Genomic DNA, 27,180 nt, shown 5'->3' on the forward strand with positions numbered 1-27,180 from the left:
AGGCAGTTGTTTTCGCCTGCTATGTGGATTGACGACAGCAGAATATTCCTGTCGACTGCCCAGGTGAGAATTAATATAGTCAGGCGATTGAGTTTTGAGGAACATGTTCCTCCTTCCTTGTTTATATACCACAGAACTGTGGTGTTGTCTGTAATCACTCTGACGTGATGACCTGATAGGTGAGTTTCAAAAGAGCGGAGTGCCATAAACACCGCTGTAAGTTCCAACAGATTTATATGAAAAGTCCTTTCCAAGACAGTCCAAACTCCTTGTGCCCGGAGGGGCCTGCAGTGCGCCCCCCAGCCCATGAGTGAAGCGTCCGTGACTAAAGTCCTGGATACACGCACTGGATTGAAGGGCATGCCTTGCTTCAGGTTCTCGATATTCGTCCACCACTTGAGGTCGATCTGAACCTCCAATGGAATGACGAGTTTGACCCTTCGTGCATTCTGCTCCCCGTGAAAAACTCGTAGAAACCATTCTTGGAGTTTTCGCATGTGAAGTCTGGCCCATCTTACTACTATAACTGTAGAAGCCATGAGGCCCAGTAGTCGTTGGATCACAAAGGCTGTAGTGTGACGATGATGGTATAGCTTTCTGGCCAGCTTTGACAATGTAACTTGTCTTTTGGTAGGGAGAAAGACTTTTTCTGCTATTGCGTCTATGGTAGCCCCTATGAAAAGAATGGTTTGGGACGGGGTCAGGTTGGATTTGGCTAAGTTGACTTTGAGACCTAGGAAATCCAGAATATTTAGAACAAACACAACCACGTTCAAGAGTTCGTTCTTTGAGTCTGCGGCCAGGAGCCAGTTGTTGAGATAAGGGTAAATCTCCACGTCGTGTAGCCTGAGAAAAGCACAAACAGCCACCACGCATTTCGTAAACACTCTGGGAGCTGTTGCCAATCCGAATGGTAGGACTTGGAACTCATACATTTCTGTGCCAATTATGAAGCGGAGGTACTTGCAATGGATATCTCTGATCGCAACGTGGAAATAAGCGTCCTGTAGGTCTATCGATGCAAACCAGACTCCTGGTCGGAGGAGAGGTAGTATGGATGCCAGGGTGGTCATTCTGAATTTTCTGGTTTCTATATATTGGTTGAGGTCCCTCAGATCCAATATAGGCCGAAGACCCCCATCTGCCTTTGGAACCGTAAAGTACCGGGAGAAGTATCCGTCGTGGGTGGAATATGGAGTCACCCTCCAGATAGCGCCCTTGGCTAGTAGGGTTGCAGTCTCTGATATTAGGACTGGTGATGTCGGTGATATCTTTACGGTACCAAGGGGAGGTCGGTCTTTGAACTCTACGTGATAACCTAATTGAATAATTTCTAGGATCCAGTTTTCTGATGTTATGGTTTGCCAATTATGATGAAAGTTGGATAGAAGATTGCCAAAAAGTGGGGCAACTCGAAGGACAGACAGTGGAGTGTCAATGAAGTCAAAAACTCTTTTTAGGCTGGTGTACAGGTCTCTGACGATAAGGATGGAATCGACCTGTTGACTGCTGCCTTCTAGGCTGCTGCTGTTGCTGTTGCTGTTGATATCTAGGTGGGCGATCAGCATTTGCTCTAGATTGGTAAAAGGGTGATGGGCGTGACCATCTACGCTGCTTATACTGTGATTGTTGTAGCTGCGGGGAGATGCCCATTTTTTTGCTGTCATTTTTGCTTTTTGAACAGCCTCCATCGCTTCATCTGTGGTAGCATTAAATAATCCTTCCCCATCAAAGGGAAGGTTTTCAATTTTAGCTCTTGCCTCCGGTGTCAAGCCTGCAGAACGAAGCCAAGCATGACGGTGTAACACTATTGCCTCCATCATTGCCTTAGCTTCACAGTCTGTGAGGTGTCTGGTGGTATTAAGTTGTAGCCTGGATAGGCGTAGGGCTTCGCCATGAAAAACTCTGGCAAGCTCCCTATGCTCCTCAGGAAGATGGTTGCAAATGTTATCCATCTTCTCCCATAGAAAGAGTTGATAGCGGGACATCATTGCTAGATAGTCCACTACTCTCAAGCTCAAAGCTGCTGAGGAGTATATGCGACGACCCAATAGGTCTAAACGCCTCCCTTCCTTATCCGCTGGAGACGCATGCACCTTCTGCGATTTCCCCTGCGACAACTCCACAATTATTGAGTTCGGTCTGGGGTGTGTAAAAAGGAAGGTTGCATCCTTTTCCTGCACCTTGTATAAGGACTCTAGTCTGCGTGAAGTTGGTGCCATTGTGGCTGGGGTTTTCCACGATTGTTTTACTGTATGAAGAAGTGCTGGTAAAAATGGAATGGAAACCGGGGTTGCAGCCTCTGTATAAATGGCATCAAACACCGGATCAGATATTCGCTCAGGTGGTTGCTGCGTTTCAATTCCCAAAGCCTGAGCCATACGCAATATCTGGTCAGCAAATTGAAAATTGTCCTCATTGGGTGACACCCCTTCTTGGGCAGCCACTACATCATCTGGGGATTGAATAGAAGGCGGAACAGAGGAGTAGGAGCTAGAATCAGAGTCATAGTCCTCTGGAGACTCATTAGCTAACAATTGAGCCCTATGCTGAGCAGGCGAGGAATCCTTTCTTCTCTCTAGCAATTGTGATGGAGAAGCTACTTGAATGACTCTTAATTGCGAAACATTAGTAGCAGTCGGGATTGTTATACTAGGCAAAGTCTGGCGTTGGTCTTGCTGTCGATTCCGAGTTACATTGCTCTGAGCCAGTTGAACTGCTGCTGAGGCAGCTTGATCAGTGGGCGGTTCTCGGTCCCGAGGAGACGCCTCTTGGTCCCACAAAGACTCCCAGCCCCAAGGCGGCGTGCCTCGATCCCGAGAAGGATCAGGTTGCAGCAGCGGTAGCGTGGCCTCTCGACGTCGAAGGGAGGGTGATTGAGGAGGCAAACACACATGACTCAAAGAAGGTCGGTCCTGGTAGCCATCTCGGTCCCGAGATGGAGGCTGAGGCAGAAAAGAGCGCTCCTCTCGGTATCGAGGAGACCTTGATTGGCACGAGCCTGGTCGAGTAAGTTGTGGGGGAGAACGGGACTGGTACTGATCACGAGGCGGATAATAGGCGGAACGGTCATGATCGTAATAATAACGATCCCTCCTTCAATCCAAAGAGTGACGGGACACATAAGAAGGGCCCGACCACATCGAGAGATTATCTCCCTCTGTTAGAGTTGCACCCGAGGAAGCCTCCTCAGATGAGGAGGAGGCAAACTTACAAGAAGTAGAGGGTGTTTCCTCCCCCACAGCCGGACCAGAGACCAGTGCACAGTTGGTAGGGAGTCATTCCATGGAAGAGAATGCAGGTCCCGTGGAGGAGCCACGGGCCAGTCAGTTGCTTCCTCTGCCTGTCACTCCTGAGGCTGAGTCAGAGACGGAGGTGGTTCGACCACCCAGCCCCCGCGAAAGGAGACGAAGGAGAAGGGCAGAACAAATGCAGGTGGTGAGGCGAAGTATGCGCCTGCAGAACAGGCAGGGAAAAGATGCTGAACTGTAGGAGGGGGTTGAGTCAAAAGGTGAAGGAATGAGGCACAGCTGGGATCTGGGTGGGGTCATGCTGGCAGGGTTTGAAAAGGGAGAACCTGACCGCTGGTCTGGGGTAGCAAACACTCTTTCAGTGACCAGCCACGAGTCAAGGCGTTCTGCTGAATGCTTTATTGCTTTAGTGTTTTATTGCCAATTACCCAGCCATAAATCTCTGGCCAAGAATGCAGGAGGGAACTGCTGCGTTTTAAGAAGAACACAGTCCTTTAAGTAAAGTACAATAGTTCTATCCAGAGACAAGTTCTGAAGTGCAAGCCTACCGATCCGGGTCGAAGAACCAAACAGAGGGTGCTGGTGTCAAGGAGCCAAGAGCAAGCGAAGGTCAGGTCCAGTCCGATATCAAGAGCCAAGTCAGTCGTCCAAAATGCCAGGGATAAACGTCAAGCAGAGTCAATCAAGCCAGTCCAGGTCAGGAAACCAAAGTCACAGTCAAACGGTAAGGCGTAGGGCACAGTAGCAACCGGAGGAACGAAAGATGTTTGCTACACCAGACCAGCGGTCAGGTTCTCCCTTTTCAAACCCTGCCAGCATGACCCCACCCAGATCCCAGCTGTGCCTCATTCCTTCACCTTTTGACTCAACCCCCTCCTACAGTTCAGCGTCTTTTCCCTGCCTGTTCTGCAGGTGCATACTTCGCCTCACCACCTGCATTTGTTCTGCCCTTCTCCTTCGTCTCCTTTCGCGGGGGCTGGGTGGTCAAACCACCTCCGTCTCTGACTCAGCCTCAGGAGCGACAGGCAGAGGAAGCAACTGACTGGCCCGTGGCTCCTCCACGGGACCTGCATTCTCTTCCATGGAATGACTCCCTACCAACTGTGCACTGGTCTCTGGTCCGGCTGTGGGGGAGGAAACACCCTCTACTTCTTGTAAGTTTGCCTCCTCCTCATCTGAGGAGGCTTCCTCGGGTGCAACTCTAACACCCTCTCTGTGTGGAGAGTAAGGGTGATCAGGAAACGCTCTGGGGTAATAATCTCTATTCCTAGAGCCATAGCCTCTATATGGAGAGCGGCTTCGGTGCCGAGGTTGACTAGGCAGCAGCTGAGGCGGTGCCTGGTACGGTGATGCGTCCCGGATCTCGCCCTCTGAGATCGATACCGCAGGGACGGCCTCAATCCTCGGTACTGACTGTTTGAGTGGAGCTGCCGGTACCGAGGAGAGAATTTGTGGAGTCGGCAATGGGGGCGGGGTCAGGATACCCGGCGCTGGTTCAGCAGGTTTGACTTTTGAAGATTTTCCTTTATCTTTCTTCTTTGTTCCCTCCTTAGGGTTTTTATTTGTTTGGGCTTTTTTGGATATATTTTTTTCGTAGCCGAGACTGTTAGTGAGGGCCCCGCAACCTGCAGATCAGACTGCATTGTGTTATTCATTGCCTCCAATGCCTTTTTCCAAAGAATCGCTCTTAGGCAATCAGCACGGTGTTTTTTAGTCTGGCGAGTAAATCTGGTACAAAAACGGCAGGTCTCTACAATATGAGACTCCCCCAAACAAATTAAGCACAAAGAATGTCCATCCGACGGGGGTAATTTACCGCCACATTCCAGGCATTTTCTAAATAGTGTCTTAACGGCCATGCAGCCCTTAATCTTTAAGGGAATAACCCTAAATATCTAAAGTACAATTTTTATTTTTATTTTAATATATTTACAGAAACATAGAAGATAAGAACTATGTACAGAAAAAGAAGACTCAGCTGAGGTAAATTTGTCTAACAAGAGACGTATCAGAAGAAGTCCATTAACGAGCGTCCTTGCTAGAAGGCGGTCGAAGAGAACTGAGGGAGTAGGCGGGAACCCGTGGACAAGCGTAGTAGATGGTGGGGGAGGGGTTCCCGCCAAAACTACTCAGCTTTAGAAGTTCCGATTCGAGCTCAGCGCAGGCGCAGAGCCCATATGTGTGATGCACAGAGACCACGATGAAGAATGTGCAGTGACTTTAACAGGGTTTGGTAGGCATGAAGCCATGTAGATTGGAAAGGTATGTGCTTTGAGCCATCTGGCTAAAGTAGATATGGATACCTTTTTCCCACAGCAGTGCATTGAAACTGACTGTCTGGAGAAGGTTGTTCATTTTAAGATATATTTTAACTGCTCTGCATATGTCTAACCTGTGCCAGTGCCTCTCTAGACGGTGAGAAGGATCAGGAGAGAAGGACGGTAGAATTAGGTTTGTGTGTTCTGTGAAAAAGGGTGGTCACTTTAGGAATAAATGCATGGTTCAATTACAGGATGACAGTCTTTTTGGAATGTGATGAGTCCTTCCCTAATGGATAGTGCTGAGAATTTGGAAATTATTCATGCCAAAATGATGGCTAAAATGAACACCACCTTTGTGATAGGAGCCTGAGTGGTTTGAAGAGTGCTTTGCACAGAGAGGACAACAGACAGGCTCCAGGATGAAAATCTATGGACTGTTGGTGGACTCAGAAGCACAGCTCCCCTTAAGAAGCACCTGTCTTAAGGATGGGAGCTAAGAGGATGACGGCCAGATTTAGATAGTACTGAAGAAACAGCCAACATTTACCTATGTAAATGAGCCTGGTTTGAGACCTAGGTTGAGGCTTGCTTGAAGGAATAACAGAATCTCCTTTAGGCCATCAGAGAGGATGACAAACTTCTTATGATTCTATAGTACGACAATGGAATCAGTTACCTATGGAGGTTGTGGGCTCTCCCACACTAGAGGCCTTCAATAGGCAGCTGGACAACCCTCTGTCAGGGATGCTTTAGGGTGGATTCCTGCATTGAGCAGGGTGTTGGACTCATGGCCTTGTAGGCCCCTTCCAACTCTGCTATTTTATGATTCTATGATTCTATGTATGCATCATCTAGTGAAGTATTTTCAAGAGGTTTCATATATACCCACTGTGGAGTCTTTCCTCAAGGCCAGCAAGGCACTGATGACTGAATGAAAGTACCTTAAGGCAGTGTAAGCTGACCATTCAACAGTCATGTGGCTAGATCAAGCCAGCCTGGGTCTGGATGGAGAACTGAGCCTTGACTGAGGAGATCTGGTACCAGAGAGAGGAACCAGGGTCCTTTGAGAGCTAGTATTTCAGAAAACCATGGTTGTTTGGGCCAGAAGGGGGCTATTAGCATGACTGTCAATTTTTCTGACCTTATGTATGCTTCTTGCTATGAGTGGAGTCAGCGGAAAGGTATACAGTCTCCCTTTTGGGATTGAGGGTGTCCATGACTTCTGTCCCGTCAGAACAGAATCCCTGGAAGCAGGGTTCATCTTGAGAAACAGCACCTCCTCTTGAAATGGATTGATTTTTCCTCTGGGTCCACAGAATTTATGAGTAAAGTGGCAATAGCTTTTGATAATAATGGCAAAAATAATCCTTATTAAAAAATCTAGTATTCATAGAATATTCCTACATCTGACCATTCTCCCTGCCCTTTGAGTTAGCATCCCCTGGGGGTACAGATGAATCACTGTCAGGTTTGGGAGTTGTGGTTCTGTTGGAGGCCCCTTTAGTTCTAAAGCGTGAATGAGGAGAGCCCTCTCTAGAACTGGCAGATGAGTGTTGAACCATTGCATGAGTGGCATGATTACGTGATTGAGTTCCCCTTGAATTTTTATTCCTTACATGATCTCATAGGAGAGCATTCTGAGGAGTATGGAGCACAATTACGTTTTCCATAACAAGTAGGTCTTTTATCCTCTTTTCCCAACAATTCTTGAGATAATTCCTCTAAGAGTGCCCACTCACATTGGGAGAGAACAACTCCATGTATCTGGGCAAGGCTCTTAATGGTAGGAGACGATGCAGGCTTGGAACCCTTCTGCTTAGATTAAGTGGAAGGAGAGGGGTGGGAGCATCCTGTTGGTGAGAATCAAAACTCCTTTCCAAAATGGCCACCTCCTAGGTTTAATAATAATAATAATAATAATAATAATAATAATAATAATAATAATAATAATAATAATAATATTTCTTACCCACCTCTCTGTTTGAATTGAGGCGGGGAACAACAATAACTATGGTGGGAAATGGCTGAGGGAGGAGCTTGATCAGAATCTTACTCTGTCTGTTGGCCTGTAGTGTACATACATGGAACCTGGCAGATCAATGTCCTCCTCTGGTTCCAAGACTATGGACAACTCTTGATGAGTATGAGGTGACGAGGTCTGAAGATGCAAGCACATTGAGGCTTAAGCTCATGACCACCTTAAGTTTGCTCGATAGCAGGATGTTCAAGGGCAGCAAAGTTGAGTGTGTGGCCAGAACCAGAAGACTGGTGCTCACTGTTTGTTTCTCCACTATCACAGCCAGCAGAAGCAGTTCCCAAGTGGGAACTGAGGGTGCAGCTGTGCTGTGAAATCGTCTGGCCTCTAACAACACAAATATGAGTAACAGTGCTTGTTTTCTTTGCAGGCTTTGCAGCTGCTTTCTTCCCAGTCAGAGCCATGAGATAAGAAGAGAGTGAAATCAATGAAGAGAGGAGGAAATACTTTCTTCCTTGAATTGTTTTAAGATTTAAGAGGAATGAAAGAAGAAAACCCAAGCGCTATCCCAGGTACAAAACAGGCATGAACTGGCTGGGATCAGTCTGAGACCAGCAGACTAAACAAAAATCTTATCATGTGGCTCCTGCTTTTCATGGGTAGTTGAGGGAGTTAAGCCATTGTGGGATGCATTCCTCATACCAGCCTGGAGAAAGCACCAGTGCCAATACAGGTTCCTGTGGGACCCCACTGTTAACCTACCTCCATTGTGAGACTGACCATTTATTCCTTCTCTCAGCTTTCTGCACTTTAACCAATTCCATAAGAGGACTTCTCTCTCATTCCATGACTGCTATGTTTGCTCAGAAGACTTTTAAGAGAGACTTTGCGAAAAACCTTTTGGAAGTCTAAGTAAACAATGTCTATCAGATCACCTGTCCACATGTTTCTTGACACTCTAAAAAACCAGTGAGACAGGACATACCATTGTGGAAGCCATGCTGATTCTTTTTCAGCAGGATCTGTCCTTGTATATGCTTACTAATTTTGTCTTTCAACCAATTTACCTAGTACACATGTTAGGCTAACTTGTGTAATTATCCAGATGTTACATATTTTTGTTAGAAGATCAGCAATTTCACATTTCAGTTCTTTAAGAACTCTTGGATGAATACCATCTGGATCCAGTGATTTGTTAGCTTTCAATCTGTCAATAAGGTCTACAACTTCATCTCTTTGTCACCACTATTTGCCTCAGTTCCTCAGACTACCTTCCTAAAAATATAAATTCAGGCAGAGATATCTGCCCTACATCTTCTGCAATGTGGACAAGACAAAAAGAACTCATTTAGCTTCTTTGCAATCTCCTTATCCTTATTGAACTCTGTTGCCATCCAATGAGTCAATGGCCTCCCTAGCTGGTTTCCTACTTCTAATATATTTAAGTAAATCTTTATTGCTGGTCTTGATGTTTTTAGTTATATGCTCTTCAAAACCTTTCCCCCCACTTTTTTTTTGCATTCCTTATTCTGTTTGTATTGCCCTTGTGCAAGGTTTTGTTCTCCACATTTGGGAAAGACTTCTGAAGGAAGCCTTCTTTTCTCCAAGAGCTTCCTTGACACTGCTCATTAACCATGCTGGTGACTTCTTGGACTTAGTGCTGCCTTTTCTAGCCCGTAGTATACATTCTAGCTGAGCTTCATTATTGTGCCTTTGAGAAACCTCTAAGCATTTTGGAGAGATTTGCCTTCCCTTTCAAGCTCCTTTTTACCAGTTCCCTCATTTTAGAAGGGTTTTCTCTTTTGAAGTCAAATGTGACTACGTTGGACTTCCTTAGCAATTTTCCACTTAAATATAAATTAAACTTGATAGCACAGTTTCCAATTGTTCAACACCACTAATATCTTGCACAAGGTCCTTGGTGAGGCCACTTAGGATTAAGGTCAAGGTCCCAGCCCATGTGGTTGGTTCCATGACCGACTGTTCTAGGGCATAGTTGTTTAGGCCAGGAGAGCAAAATGTGCAACCCACAAAGCCATTTCTAGCAGCCCACTGCATTCACTGCTAGAGTGGCTTCCTATCCCTTATCTCCAATCTCTCAGAAATAAGCAAAGGATACTCTTGCTAGTGCTAGCAATGGAATTCCTTCTTTCAATCTAGAGATTAAAGAAAAACAACAACCATGTGAGCGACAATGGGGTAATGAGGAGTTGCAGCTTTCTCTAACAACCCCAAAACAACCTGAATTACTGCTTTACCACTGCTAATGGTGGTGGTAAAGCAGTGATTAGGTCAAGGTCACTGTGGGAGGGATCCCGCTGCTGCAGCCTCCTTACTGTCCCAGTGCCTGAAACACTTGTCTGTGTGTCTCACCTCCATCCAAATTGTCTCCCCACCCCAGTGTGTGTGTGTGTGTGTGTGTGTGTGTGTGCATCTATGCCTTCCCACATACCAATGTACATGCATGCATGTGCAGCCATCAGTATTTCTGGCAAAACCTGATTTGGCCCTCAGGGGCTAAAAAGATTGTGCACCCATAGTTAGGTTAAATTCCTTGATAATCTAAACTAGAACGTGCATTTATCTAATCAATGCAAGGGTAGCTGAAATCACACATTACAGTCCCTTTTTGGATGCCTCTCTGATTTCATTCTCGATCTCAAGATCACCCATTTGGTCAGGGAGATGATAGCATGCCCCTAGTACTAAATTACTTTTGGAACCTGGCATTACCACCCACATTGATTCTGTGTAGGAGTCTGCCACTTTTAAGGATTCTAGTGTGACATTATGCCCTCTTTCATGTACTGAACACCACCACCTCCAGTACATCCTTTCCTTGTCCTTCCTATACAGTTTGTATCTAGAGATGACTGTATCCCACTACTTCTCTCTATTCTACCAAGTTTTCGTTATGCCCACTATATTTAAGTTTCCATCCTGTTCCCATTTTGGCAATAAGAAACATTTTCACTTTCATCCCCTAGGAATTATTCAACCCAAAACTGATGCTTCTGGTTAAGGCTATTAATAGCTACTGGTCATGATGGACAATACACTTTCTCCAGTATCAGAGGCAATATGCCTATGTACATGAGCTGGAGGATGCCATTGCACTCATGTTCGGCTTGTGCATTTGCCACAGGCAGCTGGTAGGCCACTGTGTAAACAGAATGTTGGACTATATGGATCCTTGGTCTGATCCAGCATGGCTCTTATGTTCTTCCCAACTTTTGCTGGCTTTCCTCCATAGTTCAGTTTAAAAGCTGCTCTGCCACTTTTTTATGTTAAGCACCACCAGTCTGGTTCCATTCTGGGTTATTACATATGCACTCAGGAAAAAGACAAGCCAGTAACTGCCAGTTGTTGTTGTTGTTGTTGTTGTTGTTGTTATTATTTGCTTCCAGAGCAGGCAAAAGGGGCAGTTACATCACTTACTTGATAAGGTTCTGGAAAGCGTAGCCGTCTGTCCACTGCTCAGTGTAAGAGGCCCCGTGCCGGACTGTAGCAAAGTGACCCAGCCGCAACCGATCCTGCATACTCTTATCTCGGCATGCCATCTTTTCCTGCTTTGACTGGGGAGGGAAGGATAGAGTGTCAGGACTCTCAATTGTAGCTCATCATATTACGAGTCAGTGAAGTCTAAAAGTAACATCATTGCAGAGTTCATTTTTAAGAAGCTGAGGGTTCTAGACATCTGCATAGAATACAGGACAAATCAGGTCATGGACATGTGGCTTAATAATTGGCTCCCCGTAGAGAAAGAAAAAGGGCACATACATACAAAACTAAATCCCATCAAACATGTGATGGGAAGGGGACAAGAAGACTGAAGATCATGAAAAGCAATGGTAGTTTACTGCCTTCTGGGCACAATTCAATACTGGGCTTTATAGAGAGAATGTGCTAAGTCCTTTGGGTTCTTTGTAAATGAGTTTGCTTCCTTTTGCATATACCCACTACAAGCTTTAAGACAGGTTTTACACCAGATTTTTAATATTATTTGACTGAGAGAAGAGTTCTTGAATTTTATATTAGATGTCCTTGATTGAAGCCAGAGTCAAATAGATTTTCTCTTAAATGATATTGCTCAGCCGCCATATATTTTTTCTGAGTTATGCCAATTTGAGACATCAATTTGACTACCCACATACATTTGCTTTAAATAGTTAGTTCAATTAAACACACACACACACACATATACATATCAGTGCCTCTTAGTATGCAGGTTATGGTAGGATACAAATACAAACAACTGGATATGAAAACAAATTTGAAGGGATAGGAACAGAGGAGAACAGGGCAGGGTGGGAGAATTATAAATAATAATTTGGAAAACAAAACTCACCTTTTCTATAAGGAGCTTCTTGCTCATTGTCACACACCTATTCAACCGTTCTTTGTACTTCTCAAGCATTTTTTGTTGTTCGTCTATCTGTCGCCTTAAGTCACAGTTTGCCTGAAGATAAAGTAAAGCTACGCATGTGAACAAAACAGAAGCCAGTCAAAATGTTACATTTAAACCAACTGCCTAAAGGCAAGAGGAGGAAAGGGTAAAGATACTACAGTTGTCAAGAGTACCAGAATACAGAAAACATTATGGAACAAACATATTACTCAGCTGTTGGGGCTCAGAGGAATTTTGGTCACCATATATTCATACTAATTGTTGCAATGATAAGAAAGTTAGAAATGTGATCTTTTTCGTTTGGTTGAAATGTAAACAGATTTTGCCTGTTTATTTATTACATTTTCATATTGCCCAATAGTCGAGGCTCTCTGGGCAAGCACAACATATTTATTTTCACATAAACTTTCATGGGCCACAGTCTACTTAATTTCTTAATCTTTAAGATGTTGCAAGACTCTTTATTATTTTTGTTACAGCAAACTAACCTTGCAGCTTCTTCAGAGACTTTGCTTTTTACAAGAGCTTTCAGGAGGGCAGCAAGTTGCTTACGTAGTGGGAGAGATACTTTCTTCCATTATGGGTGTCAAGTATGGAGAGCTCTCAATCTTGCAGGCTATACACTTGTCTTATTATGGCAAAAGGATTTCCCCTTTTATCAAGATGCTCTTTTGCACAACAACATAGTATCACAGTTATTTTGTTTGTATTAGAAACAGAACATTACTAAATCTTACTAAAATCTTTGAACATGAGGTGGGGTAGAGTTTACAAGTGTGACTACTTACTCTTAATAAGTCATCTATTCTGCCTTCTTTCTTCTCCAGGTCAGAGTTCTTACTGTTTTCTAATGCAGATATTTTCTCCATTGTAAGATCAGACTGGGGATGGGGAGAGGAAGGAAGAGAGAGAGAGAACCAAAACTGAAAAATGTCATCTAAAAGGTGAGGAAGTGTATCAGGGACACAAAAGGATGCTAAATGCCAGTCTTCTGCTCCTTGATATCAGATGAATGGATGGGAATATCCTATAATTTTTTTAAAAAGTTTTTATCTAAAACAAACAAATGCCAAACTCCTGTCAAATGGTATAATTGGTGCTGAAGTCTTTCCAACTTCATAATAAAAGCATTCTCTAGTCTTAAGAAAGGGCTTGAGCTTCCTCAGGTATAACAAAGCTGGCAGTGGTTGAATCTAATTTAAATGTTGAGCAGGCCATGGAAGAGGCAAGTATTTATTTATATTTATTTTATTTGTTTCCCTTTCGCAATACTGGGACTCAAGGCAGCTTTACAAAATTAAAACATATACAGTTAAAACATATAAATAGAAATATACACAAGTTAAAAATATAATTAAAACATCTATAGTATTAAAACGTTTAAAAGATTCAAAGGCAAATGACAAATAAAAAATCCAGTGCATTAACCAATGTCCAGACTATTCCAAAGGCCTACTGGAACAAAAAAGTTTTGCCTGCATCCAAAGGCAAAGCAAGGAGGGAGCCAGTCTAGCCTCCCTGGGAAGGGAGTTCTAGATAGAGTCTTGGCCCTTCGTACAGGTTATACAGACCCAGTTTGCAAGTAATGATAGCAAACTGTGAATTAACCTACAATTTCCTGTGTCTGCTGCGCACGTTATGCAGCCGTTTTAATTATTCAATCCCCAATTGGGGGTTTCTACATGACATCCAGACTAGGACACGATAGGTTAAACATGGGTTAAACAACCCACTACTAACCTAACTACTAATTGGACATCACATAGCAGGCCGTTTGGTGGTTGACTATTCAAAAAGGCTGCAGAATGCGCCTGACGTATTATTGGTTAATTAACCCTCCATTTGCCACCATTGCATCTGAACAGCGCCACAGGTTCTATTATATGGTTTGTCTTCCCAAAAAAACCTCTTGTAGAAATAGGGGATCATATCATTAACCGCAGCATATTCAACCCATAAAAGACACAAGAGGCATGGCTACTGCGATTAAACAGAAGTAAGGGAACCCAAAAGCCTTTTTCAGACCTTACCTATAAACATTTTTTCAGGCCCTGAAGTATATTACAGCATATTATACTGGAGTGCCCTCGAGCAAATCCTTTTCCTTTCAGGAAAAAAACCCTACCCACTCAGGGGATTTTGGTTCCTTTTACTTGCTTTGGTTACTTTATAGCTACTACTTTTGAAAAATTAAACCCTGCTCACAAAGCCTAGAAACTGACACCTAAACAGGATTCAGTCACAAAACTATCAGGTCATATGGAGGAGCCACAGGGACCAGAAGTAGCTTTGCAGTTCATATACTGCCCACTTTTAGCCTAAGACCTGGTTTAAACTGGTTGCTTTCTGGTCCATTAAGAACACAAACATTTTGAACCTATTTGACAAAGTCCAATTGTCAAGTTTTCACTTGTAAAACCAATTGGTTTTCAAACTGTTCCGAAAAGGTCCTGGGGTTCCTTTGAAACCTATTATCGAGCTCTTCAGTGAAATAAGCAAAGGTGGACTGGCTTCCTGAAAGACAGCTTTTCCAGAAATATCAAGCATCATTTACAACATGCAACTGGAGAAGTATGCACTGGATATCCTCCTGAGCTGCACAGGGCAATGGCGCAGCCCCACAGGCCAAAACCTCACATCATCTTAAACTGTTTGCCTATAACGTACTCCAGAATCCTCTAGAATTTAAGGGGATCCATAGCAGATGCACAGTCATTGCTCAGCAGGAAAATCAAGGTGAAGGGATCCCTGAAGATTAGGAAGCTTGCGAAGCATCATTTTACATGGTTTTACTGAACCAGGGGCTCTTGGCATGAATGGAAATTTGGATGAACACTTGGAGCACCCACACGTATGCAAAGTTTTCCCTTTTTGGCGACAGCTCTGCATATGCCCTGTCAAATACTGTTATGAGTGGGGACTCTTATACTAGTTGGCAGCACCTTCTGCTTATTACAGCAGCAACAAATCTTTGGGTTATAGATACCAGAAGTACACCTTTTTCAAAGGGGAACAAAGATTGCGGAGTGACAGCATTTTCACTCATGAAACAAAGTTTAAAAGATGACTTTCACCACCAGCATGGTTCGAGCTTTGTTTTCATTAGATCACGAGAGATGGGAAAGGAGGAGAAATAGCCTCCACTCTGGATTTTGCTACCCAAAGCAGACTGCTTCGCTTCAAGGCAAGCCTATTCCTAAGGTCAAACATACTTGGAAATAACAGATCAATGATGGAGCAAGTCTTTATTGCTGTGCCACTATATAAGTGCCCGTTATCACTTCCCCAACTGCATGATGTGCCTGACTCGAGTCAAATGCAACACAGATATCACATTATGTTCTTCCATCTTATACCTGTGTCTGTTTATGCTGGACGGAAATCTGTTTTTGGGAGGTGCAAGAATGCTCTGTGTTCCCCGAACCTGTTGAAGAAGGACTGCCTTGCTGGGCCTGCAATAAACAGAAATGTAGTACATGGGCTTTGTATTAATAGCATGGCAAAGCATTATGCCAAACATAAACTTCTCTGCTGTAATCTAAGGATAAAGAAAGAAATCTTATACTATCTAGTTGAGTGCTGTCAGCCCTGACAGGCTTACACAAGGCTCTCTGGAGTGTCCCAGGCAATGGCTTTTCTTTGCTCTACTCCCAAAATTAATCTGGCCAAAGAGTCAAAGAAAACATTTAAGAATTATGTAAAAAGTACATGTTCTACCCAGACACCAGGGAGCTACAGGCTTGCCTCTTAAGTCAGAGTTTAAAAGTCAGTCTGTTTGCTCACATAAGTTAAGGCAATTTTGATTTCCATTATTTTCATGAATAGAGGTCAAATGTTTTTAAGAAAATGAATTGTCTGAAAAACTTCAATGTGTTTGATGAAGTGCTGAGGTCTGGGGCAGTGACAAAAACATTAATTTATTAAACTAACAGGTTTGAATGACAACCCTAGAAATTGAATTTGTTCTGGAATTATAAAATAAATTTACAAATGATCTAGCTAACTTCCCATGAATACACATCAAGGTAGCATTTTAGGAAACACTGCAGAAAAAGAAAGGTTCATACAGGATAAACATTTGGAAGTTGGAAGTCTTGGGCTGAGTTTCACTTAACAGTCCCAAGACGTACATTCCACACCTCATAGAGGTAAACTGTCCTGCCTCCTCTTTTCAAGCTGAGTAGAGAAGACAACTTGTTCAGAGACAAAAGCACAGCACAGTGCTGTTCTGTGGATTTTTGTTCCATCTTTTTAATGTAATCCACGTGCTGTTTTCACAAACATGATGGACCACTGAACTACTGTTTCTAAAGAAATGCCTATGCTATTATATCCCTTAAAACAACATTTTAGCATATTAATCCTAAAAACACAAAAAGCATGATTTCTTGGATTTCAATTTGTTTTAATTTAGATCATGAGCATTTGAAATTGGAAAGTCCATTTCATCACCATGCAGGGAAAGGAGAGATGCCAAGGCTGGAACATGGAAGAAGAATAGGACCTAACATGGCTGAAGAAAGGAGTACCTCAGGGTAGGATAAATGAAGCTGGCCAAGAAGTAGGGATCTCAGGGAAGGATAATTCCAAAACAAACAGCTCCCTTGGTTCTAAACCTTTAGTTATTTTTGCTGTCACATTTTCACCAACTGCAACCACTGAGTACTAGAATTTTAAGAAAAAGAAAGGAAACAGATTCCAATAAGGGGACTATACAAATGTGGCAGTGGTGGGGGATTGCATGCTATCCATCCATGTCAGACCTATTCAGTATCCCTTCAGTTTGGTCATTAAGACCTTGCTCACCGAAGTAAATGGAAAACAGAGGCTTGTACCCCTCTGGGCCAGCTGCTCGCCCTCTAGCCGCTGTTTCGCCAGCATTGCAGACACCAACGTTGGCAGAGCAGAATGCTCCTCCTGAAGTTCCTTGGCTGCGCTGCTGTCTACCCCGTAAAGCGGCTGCTCCATACGCCGCTGTAATACATTTAAAGAAAATTACAAGATACTTTGAAGGAAAAAAGAGGTTGGCGCAGAGAAGGAAATAATGATCCATGACAGATCCATGCATTGGTAAATGCAGCATCTTGAAAACAGACAGCTAGCAGAATTGGGGGAAGGGTAGATCTATCTATCTATCAATTTTTGTGAACCGCCCAGAGAGCTTCGGCTATTGGGCGGTATAAAAATGTAATAAATAAATAAATAAAAGTAACTCCAATACCAACAGAGTGCTCTCCACTTTTAAAGGCAAATGAAATGGTCAGTGTGAAAGTCTTTGTAAGTTTTTGGACATAGTACAAAACTATGGCTTAGTGTTACATGCAAAAGCAGCAGCAAGTGTGGGGCTCATTGGTCATCTCTCCTTAGTGTGACAGTAAGGGAGATGCAGCCGAATCAGACTTCTCTAACCTGGGGATCTTCAGATGTTTTGGACTACAATTCCTGGCCATTGGCCACACTGGCTTGGGCTAAAGGGAGCTGAAGTCCAAAACATCTGCCAGGCACCAGGATGTGGAAGGCAATTGGTTCCACTGTCAAACTACTTTACTGTTAAGACATTTCTCCTACTGTTCAACCAAAATCTACCTTCGTTTAACACAAGTCCATTAGATCTAGCCCTGCTCTCAGGGGCAACAAAAAGCAAATCTTTGCTCTCTTCTGTATAACAAACGTTCAGGAATTTAAAGGAAGTTATCATGTCCCCCTTTTAGACTTCTCCTTCTAGCTAAATATACTTCCAGGGTATTGAAAGAGAGTGAAGGGAGTAGAACAGTGGTTACAACATGATGGAAACCCAGAGAGAGACAGAAATTAGGACCTCGTACAAACTTGCAATATAGGCCTTCTTCCTGCAATAGGTAGGGGGAATTACAAGAAAGAGATTGTCTTTTAAAAACTGGAGAGTTGATTGATGTCCTTTAGTTGTGTGTAATTCCTTTTGCGTAAGATCCTTACATTTCTGTCTGCTCAATTTGTCTTAATACCCAGACATGGCAGAATCGTGTGTGTGTGTATCTATCTATCTATCTATCTAACTAACTACACACACTGACTATACTCCAGTGCTTTGGAACTCTCTTCCCGGGGAAGCTTGACTGGCTTCCTCCTTGATGGGCTTTCAGAAGCAGGCTAAAACTTGTTTGTTCCAGCAGGCCTTTGGAGAATAATCTGGTCCTCCATCTATGTTAATGACTTATAATTTTGTTGTGTATTTTAAACATTTGTTTTTTTAAAAAAAAAATGGCGTACATTTCTTTTCCTAGGTTTTACAATATATGTTTTAAACTTTGTAAGGCCGCCTTGAGGCCCAGTATTGGGCAAAAGGCGGGATAAAAATAAATATAATAATACTACTACTCCACAAATACCCCAGACAATATTCCATGTCCCTGAAATCTACTGTCAGTTCTGCTGACCGGAGATCTAATTAATTAACTCTTATGTTATGGGACATATAAATCCTATCAACATCACTGATTTCCATTGTTCCTGGGATTTCAATGTCCCAATTATTACAATGCTTTCCACTTGGCTGTGGCAGTCTCTTAGCTTCTCCTACCTCTATAGAGTCAGCGTGCATTCACACATATGGGCTCTGTGCCTGCAAGGACCCTTGTTTGAGAAACTTCTATAGTTGAGGAATTTTTGGTGGAAACCGTCCCAGTACGCATATCCCTAGCGGGTTCCCATCTATTCCCTCAGTTCCTTGAGATTGACCACTGCAGCCTCAGAAACAAGAAGAATTTTGGTACCAACATTGAAATCAACACCACAGTGGGGATGGTGGGCAGGTTATGTGAATGCACAGATGACAAGTCAGAGAACTACTGGTAAGCAACATTTCTTCCTTGTGTGGTATACAGGTAACAAGCTGATTTACTGGAGGCAAGTTGGTGTCCCATTGTAACACTGTGGGCAGAACAGCATTTCTGAAAGTGCAGTCAGCTCTGGCCCTTACATCCAGATGGTAGTGGCAGATAAACATGACAGGAGGTGAAGATCAACCGTTGCCAGCAGTTCAAAAGACTTAGTCATTAAAAACTGCAAAATGTCAGAAAACTCCAACTGGGTTTATTGAACTGGAGATTCCGAATCTTACAAAGGAACCGTTTCGCTATCAGATGGGAAAAGCCAGAAAATCCTTCAACAGGCAGATAAAAAGCTGAGTTAGCTTCAAACTCCTGTTAAATTGAGGAAGTAGAAACTGAAGAATGTAGTGAAATGGGCACCCAACAGGATCAAAGCTGCCAACAGCAGTGAAAGAAAATAATGCTGCCCATTTATGGGCATAAGAAAGTTTTGAGATTGGCTTATGATTCTCACTGAGAATGAGCAGCATGGAATTGGGGTTGGCAGCAGCGGTACCAAACACTGGATCCTCCATGCTGTCATGCAGAGGGTGTGAAGGTCCAGTTGATGCACTTTGCCTCAGGACAAAGTGAAGCGATGCGAGATCACTGGAGCCGAAGGTATTAAATCTCACTAGGTGGTGAAGGGGGGGGGGCAAGCCAGGGTTGCCTTGGCCACCACAGTTTCATCAAAATACATTCCATGCCATCTGCTTTGATCTTTGTCACAATATTGGTGATAAGCGAGAAGGGAGGAACAGATAGAACAAGACTGCTGCCCAGATGAAGGCAAAGGCATCCCCCATTGATTCCAACTCCTGTCCTTCTCTGCTGCAAAACACTGGACAGACAGGATTCTCCCTCCAGGCAAACAAGTCTATTTCTAGTGTGCTCGACTGATGACACAAGTCTGCTAGCACCCCCTCCCCCATCTAGCATCCACTTGTGGGAGACCAGGAATGTCTGACTGAGTTTGTTGGCAAGTACATTGTCCACACCAGCCATGTGGATAGCTACCAGCCGAATCTGAGGGGAGATATACCAATGCAAGTGTTAGGTCGATTGCATTCCTTCTCACATGTTCAGGTGAGTGATCATGGCAGTATTGTCTGAGACCACCTGGACAAGCTCTCCTGTCAAGTCTAACTTGAAGGCTCTCAGAGCCTTGCCAACAGCTATCAATTCCAGCAGGTTGATTATGTCCGGTAGCTTCCAAAGCCAACCACTAGCCTTGCAGTCGGCAACCCATCCCAAGAGTGTCATATCCATAGTGAGTACACGGGATGGAGAAGGCTGCAGAAACAGCATGCCCTGTAACAACATGGTATTGCTGGCCCACCAACTCAACGTCTCTTTCACCCTCTGGGAAGTTGAAGCTGATAAGCGTCACGCATCCTGCCTGGGACTGAAAACTCGGATAAACCAAATTAGCAGTGTAAGCATGTGAAGATGGGAGCACTGCGCAACTGATGTCATTTTGGCCATCAATCCCAGGAGACCTTAGACATTCAGCACCCTAGTATAGTTCTAGTTTTGCCTAAATCAGCTAATTGCTGCAGGTGTAATACAGCTAATGCATCTGTTAACAATATGTTTTGGCAATGTTAATATTTACCGATATAAATATCCTTTTAAAATTTCTACCTGCTTCCTTGAAATTAACCTACAGTCAGTGCAAGTGGATTCTCCTTTTGATAGCTAAAAGACTGATATTACAACATTGGAAGGATAAATGCTCACCTCCTTTAATGCAATGCATTAAAGAGATAACACTTTCAGCATTTGAATAGGTGTTGTATAGATGCCACCTGCAAATGGATACTTTTTTGGATATTTGGTCTGCTTTCACTGACTTTTATGTATACTTCTTAGAAAACCACATTGATTGATTACACACACACACACACACACACACACATCATATGTATTGAAACTGATATAAATAAATTTAAGTAACTACAATTTCCCCCCTTCATTTTTAGTTTAGTTTTGTATTGTATAAAATTTATACTAAAAATTAATTATAAAAATGATGTTGGTCAAGGCTGGCATGAAAGAATACAGGTGATAGCTGAAGGCGGGACAAAGCAGGGAGATGAAGATAGAAGGGGTGCGTGTGTGTGTGTGTGTGTGTGTGTGTGTGTGAAATATAGCCTTTTTTAGCTGCCAAATAGTGCTGTTCTGATGCCAAAGCTGGGCCTCTGAAAGCCAGTTCAGCACAAGACTATGGGTGCTGGCACGGGTACGAAGATGGACAAGACCACCAGTATTGCTTGTACAGATTGGGTGATTGACCCAGCTCCATACACTATGCTGTATTCTTTGCTTTTTGTACAGAGTCCATGACCTCAACATTTTTCACATCAAATATCCCTTGTGCATCAAAGGGCAGTCCCTTGATGTTAGCTTGGGTCTCTTGCAACCATTTATTTTTTTATTTACAATATTTATATACCGCTCCCCATTCAAATTTTTGGAGCGACGAACAGATAAAATAGAGTAAGGCAGAATAAATACACATTAAAAATAGATCTTTGTTGGTGGGAGAGGCACATAGCCTCATGCTGAAAACCTGGGGCTATACTCTTTTGCCTCAAGGTGTTCAAATAGGTGGCCAATCTTCTCCCATAATAATAACTGATAGTGGGACATAACTGCTTGGTAATTAGACACCTTGAGGCTGAAAGCCATAGAAAAGTATATTTGCCTGCTCATTAAGTTCAATCTTCTTCCCTCTTTGTTCACTAGTGATGAATGGACTCTCCTAGATATCCCTGGAGAAGTCTCCATATCAGGGCCTTCCAGGGCTGTTGGATGGTTTGATACCTGAAGGAGTGGTATAGCCATCAAGCAGACTTTTAAGTACAGACCGGATCGAAAACTGGGTCCTTGACTCTGGAGACAGGCTTTGTATATCTAGTTCCAAATACTGAGCTATCCAAAAGCTCTGATTGGAAAACTGACCCAAATCCTCTGGCGGAGAAGCTAGGTCCTGAACCTCTGCATCCAGCAACAACAGTGCTACAGAAGAATATGATGTTGAATCAGACTGACACTCAAATGTCAGTGGAGAATCTGCAGCAACATTTGGTTGCTGAGGCACCACCAGGTGCATTGTATTGGTTAGGAGTATGAAGTGGTAAGGTTTCTATGGAAGCAGATTGGATCAAACAGCATCCTATTGGGGGTGGTTCACTCAATGCACTTAGCAGTCACAGTGCAGTCGAGGCCAGAGGAGCCAATTGTGCCAACTGCATTGTCACCGGCAACATTTGCAACAAAGGTAGACATGGTGAGAGTTAAGAAAATGCCATTGTTGGAACGTCTGGAGATGGTGGCTAAAAGGGTCATTGACAAGGGCCATCCACACAATAATCCAGCCAAGAGTAATAGTGCTCCTCCTGTGATCATCCTGATGCAGATACTCCCAATTGTGAGGTCAGACTGCCTGTGCATTTGGGCAACAGCGATCTAGACTGATACTGGGTTGCTCGTAAAATCTAGGGGCATGTTCCATCTGTATGGAGAACATAAAAGTCTGGGGACCCAGCATGGCATGGTGAACAGTAGCCAAGTTACGTAGATTGGTACTGATATTAGACAATAGGCCAAATCAGCACTGATGCTGGAGAAGTGTCTGATCTCACCCTCCAACGACAATGGTATAGGAACTGGGTCTTGCATCGGCACTGTAGCGCTTGATGTCTGCTGTCTCACAAGTTTAACAGTGGTGCTGGAGTGGGGACACTTATCAAAGCAGCCAATACTAATTGCCGTGCAACTGCTCTGCCACATTCTTGGAGCTCTTTTTCATCTTCTTAGCCTCAGAATATTTTTTCGCCAGAGAAAGTCATAGAATAGCAGAGTTGGAAGGGGCCTACAAGGCCATCGAGTCCAACCCCCTGCTCCATGCAGGAATCCACCCTAAAGCATCCCTGACTGAGGGTTGTCCAGCTGCCTCTTGAATGCCTCTAGTGTGGGAGAGCCCACAACCTCCCTAGGTCAATGATTCCATTGTCGTACTGCTCTAACAGTCAGAAAGTGTTTCCTGATGTCCAGCTGGAATCTGGCTTCCTTTAACTTGAGCCCGTTATTCCGTGTCCTGGATCAAAACCAGAACTGTTCCCAATCCTGGATCAAAACCAAAAACCTTGCAAATGTGACTTATAAAGACAGAAAATAGGAAGCCTCTCCAATGGCATTTCCTGTCTGGAAGAAAGTTGTATGGAACCATGTGTAAATATCTACAAAGGATGTGTTCAGTGCAAAACAAGAACTGAACCTGCAACTCATGAATACGCATTCACAATTTCATGGTCCCTGTGCATCACAAATATGGGTGATTGCCAAGTTTACTCACCAGGAGGTGGATTCAGTATCTTTTACTATAGAAGAGCTGATAAGACTGCTTGATTAAAAGAAGAATCTTATCATGCCCAAACGTCCAGTCGATAGTGTTTTATGAAAGTAGAGGGGATTTACTATGTCGCCACCTTGCAAAAGTCCTCCAACAGTATACCCCTTTCAATTGCTACCGAGGTAGCCACAGTCTTCGTAGAATACGATTGAATCCATCCAGAAAGCTGAAGTTGAACGAGCTCATAGGCGAGTGTGAACCACCCAGGAGAATCTTTGTGAGGAGACTGGCACCCCTTTTTTGGGTGCACTGTAGCAGACAAAGAAAGTCAGGTTGCTTACCTGTAACTGAAGTTCTTCGAGTGGTCATCTATGCATTCACACATATGGGCTCTGCGCCTGCGCAGGGCTCGTATCGGATACTTCTAAAGCTAAAGGAAACGTTTTTGGGCGGGAATCTAGTCCCCTCCTACTGCGCAAGCGCTGGCTATTCCCGCCCAAACCTCAGTTATATCAGAGAACAGAGACCGACATGTGGCCTCCATAAATAAAAATTGTATTTAGTATACACATAAACACTGTAGCGGGGACAGGAGGGTGGGTTGTGTGAATGCATAGATGACCACTCGAAGAACTTCAGTTACAGGTAAGCAACCTGACTTTCTTCTTCGTGGTCTCTATGCATCACACATATGGGCGAGTAACAAGCTCACGTACCTGGAGGAGGGGAAGTGTTTCTTATCGTAGTACCTCTGAGAGAACCGTCCTCCCAAAGGAGCAGTCAGTCCTCGCTCGAACATCGAGTCTATAATGCTGCACAAATGTGGAGGGGGTAGCCCAAGTCGCTGCTTTGCAAATATCTTGTATGGCAACCCCTCTGCCAAATGCTACAGACGTAGCCGTTGCTCTTGTAGAATGGGCTTTGACAGGTTTTGCAAGCTGCAGTCCTGCTAGGGAATATGCTAGCTCTACTGTTTGTGCTATCCAGCGAGACAATCTCTGTGTTGAGACTGCTTCTCCTTTCTTGGGCTTCCCATAGCACACAAATAAAGTCTGAGTCTTCCTAAAATGTTGCGTCCTGTCCTTGTAAAAAGAGAGGGCTCTCCTAACATCCAAGGTGTGTAAGGTTGACTCAAGTGCCGTACTAAGTACTGGGAAGAAGACAGGAAAAATGATGTCCTGTGTTGTGTGGAAGTCTGAGATAACCTTAGGTCGAAAGGTTATGTCAGGGCGTAAGACCACCTTGTCTCTATGAAATATAGTATAAGGGGGGCGTCCACTCGTAAGGCCTGTAGCTCGCTCGATCGCCTTGCCGAGGTTATTGCCACCAGAAAGGCTACCTTCATGGATAGAAACATAAGCTGCACTGTGGCTAGTGCTTCAAATGGCTTTTTTGTTAATGCATGGAGAACTACTGAAAGGCTCCAGGGAGGGACCAGTGGTCTTATTGCTGGTGATATGTTCTTGAGACCCTTCAAAAACTTTTGTGCTAACGGGTGAGAGAATATGGGTCTCCCTTTTTTGTGGTGTAGGTGAGCCGATATCGCCGCAAGGTACACCTTAATAGATGAAAAACCTAAGCCTTGCTCATGTAAGCCGAGCAGGTAATCCAATATCATTCCAACTTTAGCCACACCCTGTGGTGAACGCACCAATACCATATTTGCAGTGTTAGCCGAAGTAGTGGGGTGGACCTTGTCCCTCCCTGCTTGTTTAGATAATATACTACTGTAGTATTGTCCGTGGCTAGTTGGATATGGTGTCCCCGAATCGTCGGGGCGAAAGCCTTCAAAGCCTTCTGCACTGCTCTTAATTCCAGCATGTTGATGTGTTCTAAACATTGCTGTCTCGTCCATGTACCCTGTATAGTAAGTTGGCCACAGTGTGCTCCCCAGCCTGTTAGGGATGCATCCGTCGTTACCAACTTTGATGGAGTGGAGTGGACGAAAGGAACACTGGCCTCGAGATTGTTTATATTGGACCACCAGTTCAGGGAGAGGCTTACCCAGAATGGGAGTCGTAGAAATGTTCTTTTGGCATCCTTCCTCAGATCGAAGGACCTCAGGAACCAATTTTGTAGAACATGCATGTGTAGGCGAGCGAGCTGGATTACTGCCGTGGTAGCCGCCATAAGACCGAGGAGCTTTTGAATGGAGTGCGCCCGTACGGTACCGAGAATCCTGGTGCGATTTGCTAGGTTGGCCAGTGACTGAGCTCTGTTTGCAGGAAGAAAGGCTTTTGCTTGCATGGAGTCTAGGGTAACTCCGATGAAGTCCGTTCTCTGGCTCGGTTAAAGTTTGGATTTTTGTAGATTTACGCACAAACCTAAGTCGTGCAGTACCTGCAGGGTAATGTCCACCTCTTCCCGAAGATCGCTGTGTGAATGGGATACCAAGAGCCAGTCGTCTATGTAAGAGAAAATACGAATCCCTTGTTTTCTTAAGTGGGCACACACCACTGACATACATTTGGTGAATACCCTCGGTGCTGTAGTAAGGCCAAACGGGAGGACTGTAAATTGGAATGGTTGGTCCCCTATCATGAACCGCAGAAACTTTTGGCTGGATTGCGCTATTGACACATGGAAATACGCGTCCTTTAGATCGATTACTGCGAACCAGTCGCTTCGGTCCAGTAATTGAAGGATGGACGCTATGGTGGTCATCCTGAATCTTGTGGTGGTGATATATCGGTTGACCCCTCTCAAGTCCAAGATGGGGCGAAGCCCCCCATCCTTTTTGGAGATGGCAAAGTATCAGGAGTAGAATCCGTTTCTTAAGTTTGAGAGTGGTACCCTCTGGATGGCTCCCTTGAGCAGAAGGGATTCTACTTCCTCCAAGAGTGGTACCGATGGGGCCGTTACTTTGACTCCCAAAAAAGGAGGAAGGGTTTCGAACTCTATTCTGTATCCATTCCGCACGATATTGAGGACCCATGCGTCTGTGGTGAGACTGTGGAGAGGACAAAGGATAGGATTCTGAATAGAAAGGGTCTGTCCCTGATCACAAAGTGGAGGAACTGTTGACTGGATTTCTCGATCACAATGTGAAAATATGCATCCTACAGGTTGACAGCTGCAAACCAATCTCCTTTTCTGAGTAGCGATAGAATCGAAGTTAAGAGTGGCCATCCACCAACTTCTTGGTGACAATAAATCTGTTCAACAGGCAGCAAGAGCAGGGAAAAATTATGTGGGAAGGACAGAAATGGAGGTAATTTAGGTCCTGAGCCCTGGAAACTTTGCACTGCCCCCAAGGATGCTAAACCACCACTTATTTATCAGTAAGCTTTGCTCAGAAACTAAGAGCACCACAAATGTGCTTTAAAAAGAAAAGAAAAAGGAGAGACCTTTCAGAGTCACATTACTCACACAGAGATCTGTCCCTTAAAATGAATACTTACAGGTAAGGGATTTGATAAGGAATGCTGTGGTGATGAACGTGCAACAGTTGGCACGCTTCTTCCAGGGCTCGTTCCTGGACCGCTTCCCCCAGCAAACTAAAGGGACATACACACACAAATAAAAACAAACCAGTAACTTTGTGAGAATACTGGGAAAGTACTCAGAGTGAAGCATATTGCAGGGGTGCCCAGGAATTGGAATGAGGTAAACATGCAGGCAAAGAGTCAGACAAAATTAAGACCTACATTTTCTGTCTTAAAACAGTTGGCGGAAGACAGCTGTCTAGAAAATTTAGCCATCTGAGTGCAAGGGCCAACCCCGCATAAGAATTTACATAGAATTTAGAGTCCCTGCTTCAAACTGACTCAACATTATACCCACAGAATTTGCAAGACTGTTTTTCCCCCTTAACATTTCACATGGGAAACCGGCTTACCTCAAAATAATCACTAATTTTATGTCCCCTTGGAGTGACTTTGCCTGGAAAGAAAACAACAATGTTACCAATCATGTGGCATTAAGCGTTCAAAAGCATCATGAAAATACTATTAAACTTCAGAGTCAAATTATTCTTGTTGGAATTGCCTTTAGAAACAGTAAGGAAAGGACAGGTTGCTTACCTGTAACTGGTTCTTCGAGTGGTCATCTGTGCAGTCACACATATGGGCTCTGCGCCTG

General features: G+C 43.9%; 1 protein-coding gene across 9 annotated transcripts in view; it reads right to left on the reverse strand.

Moving 5' to 3' along the window:
* Window positions 1-27,180, reverse strand: part of TLK2 (tousled like kinase 2) — a 122,278-nt gene that overhangs the window by 55,350 nt on the left and 39,748 nt on the right. For 6 of the 9 annotated variants that reach the window (XM_063138281.1, XM_063138278.1, XM_063138280.1 and 3 more), the window contains exons 5-11: window positions 26,939-26,982; window positions 26,502-26,597; window positions 16,702-16,869; window positions 15,252-15,347; window positions 12,684-12,776; window positions 11,836-11,946; window positions 10,926-11,062 (exon numbers count right to left, since the gene is read on the reverse strand). In XM_063138281.1, the coding sequence (XP_062994351.1) occupies window positions 10,926-11,062; window positions 11,836-11,946; window positions 12,684-12,776; window positions 15,252-15,347; window positions 16,702-16,869; window positions 26,502-26,597; window positions 26,939-26,982 (745 nt within the window). The remainder of the gene's footprint in view (window positions 1-10,925; window positions 11,063-11,835; window positions 11,947-12,683; window positions 12,777-15,251; window positions 15,348-16,701; window positions 16,870-26,501; window positions 26,598-26,938; window positions 26,983-27,180) is intronic. The other 3 variants (XM_063138277.1, XM_063138284.1, XM_063138285.1) reach the window with 3 other exon arrangements.

Source organism: Elgaria multicarinata, chromosome 11, assembly GCF_023053635.1.
Source record: "Elgaria multicarinata webbii isolate HBS135686 ecotype San Diego chromosome 11, rElgMul1.1.pri, whole genome shotgun sequence".
NCBI classification, from domain to species: Eukaryota; Metazoa; Chordata; class Lepidosauria; order Squamata; family Anguidae; genus Elgaria; species Elgaria multicarinata.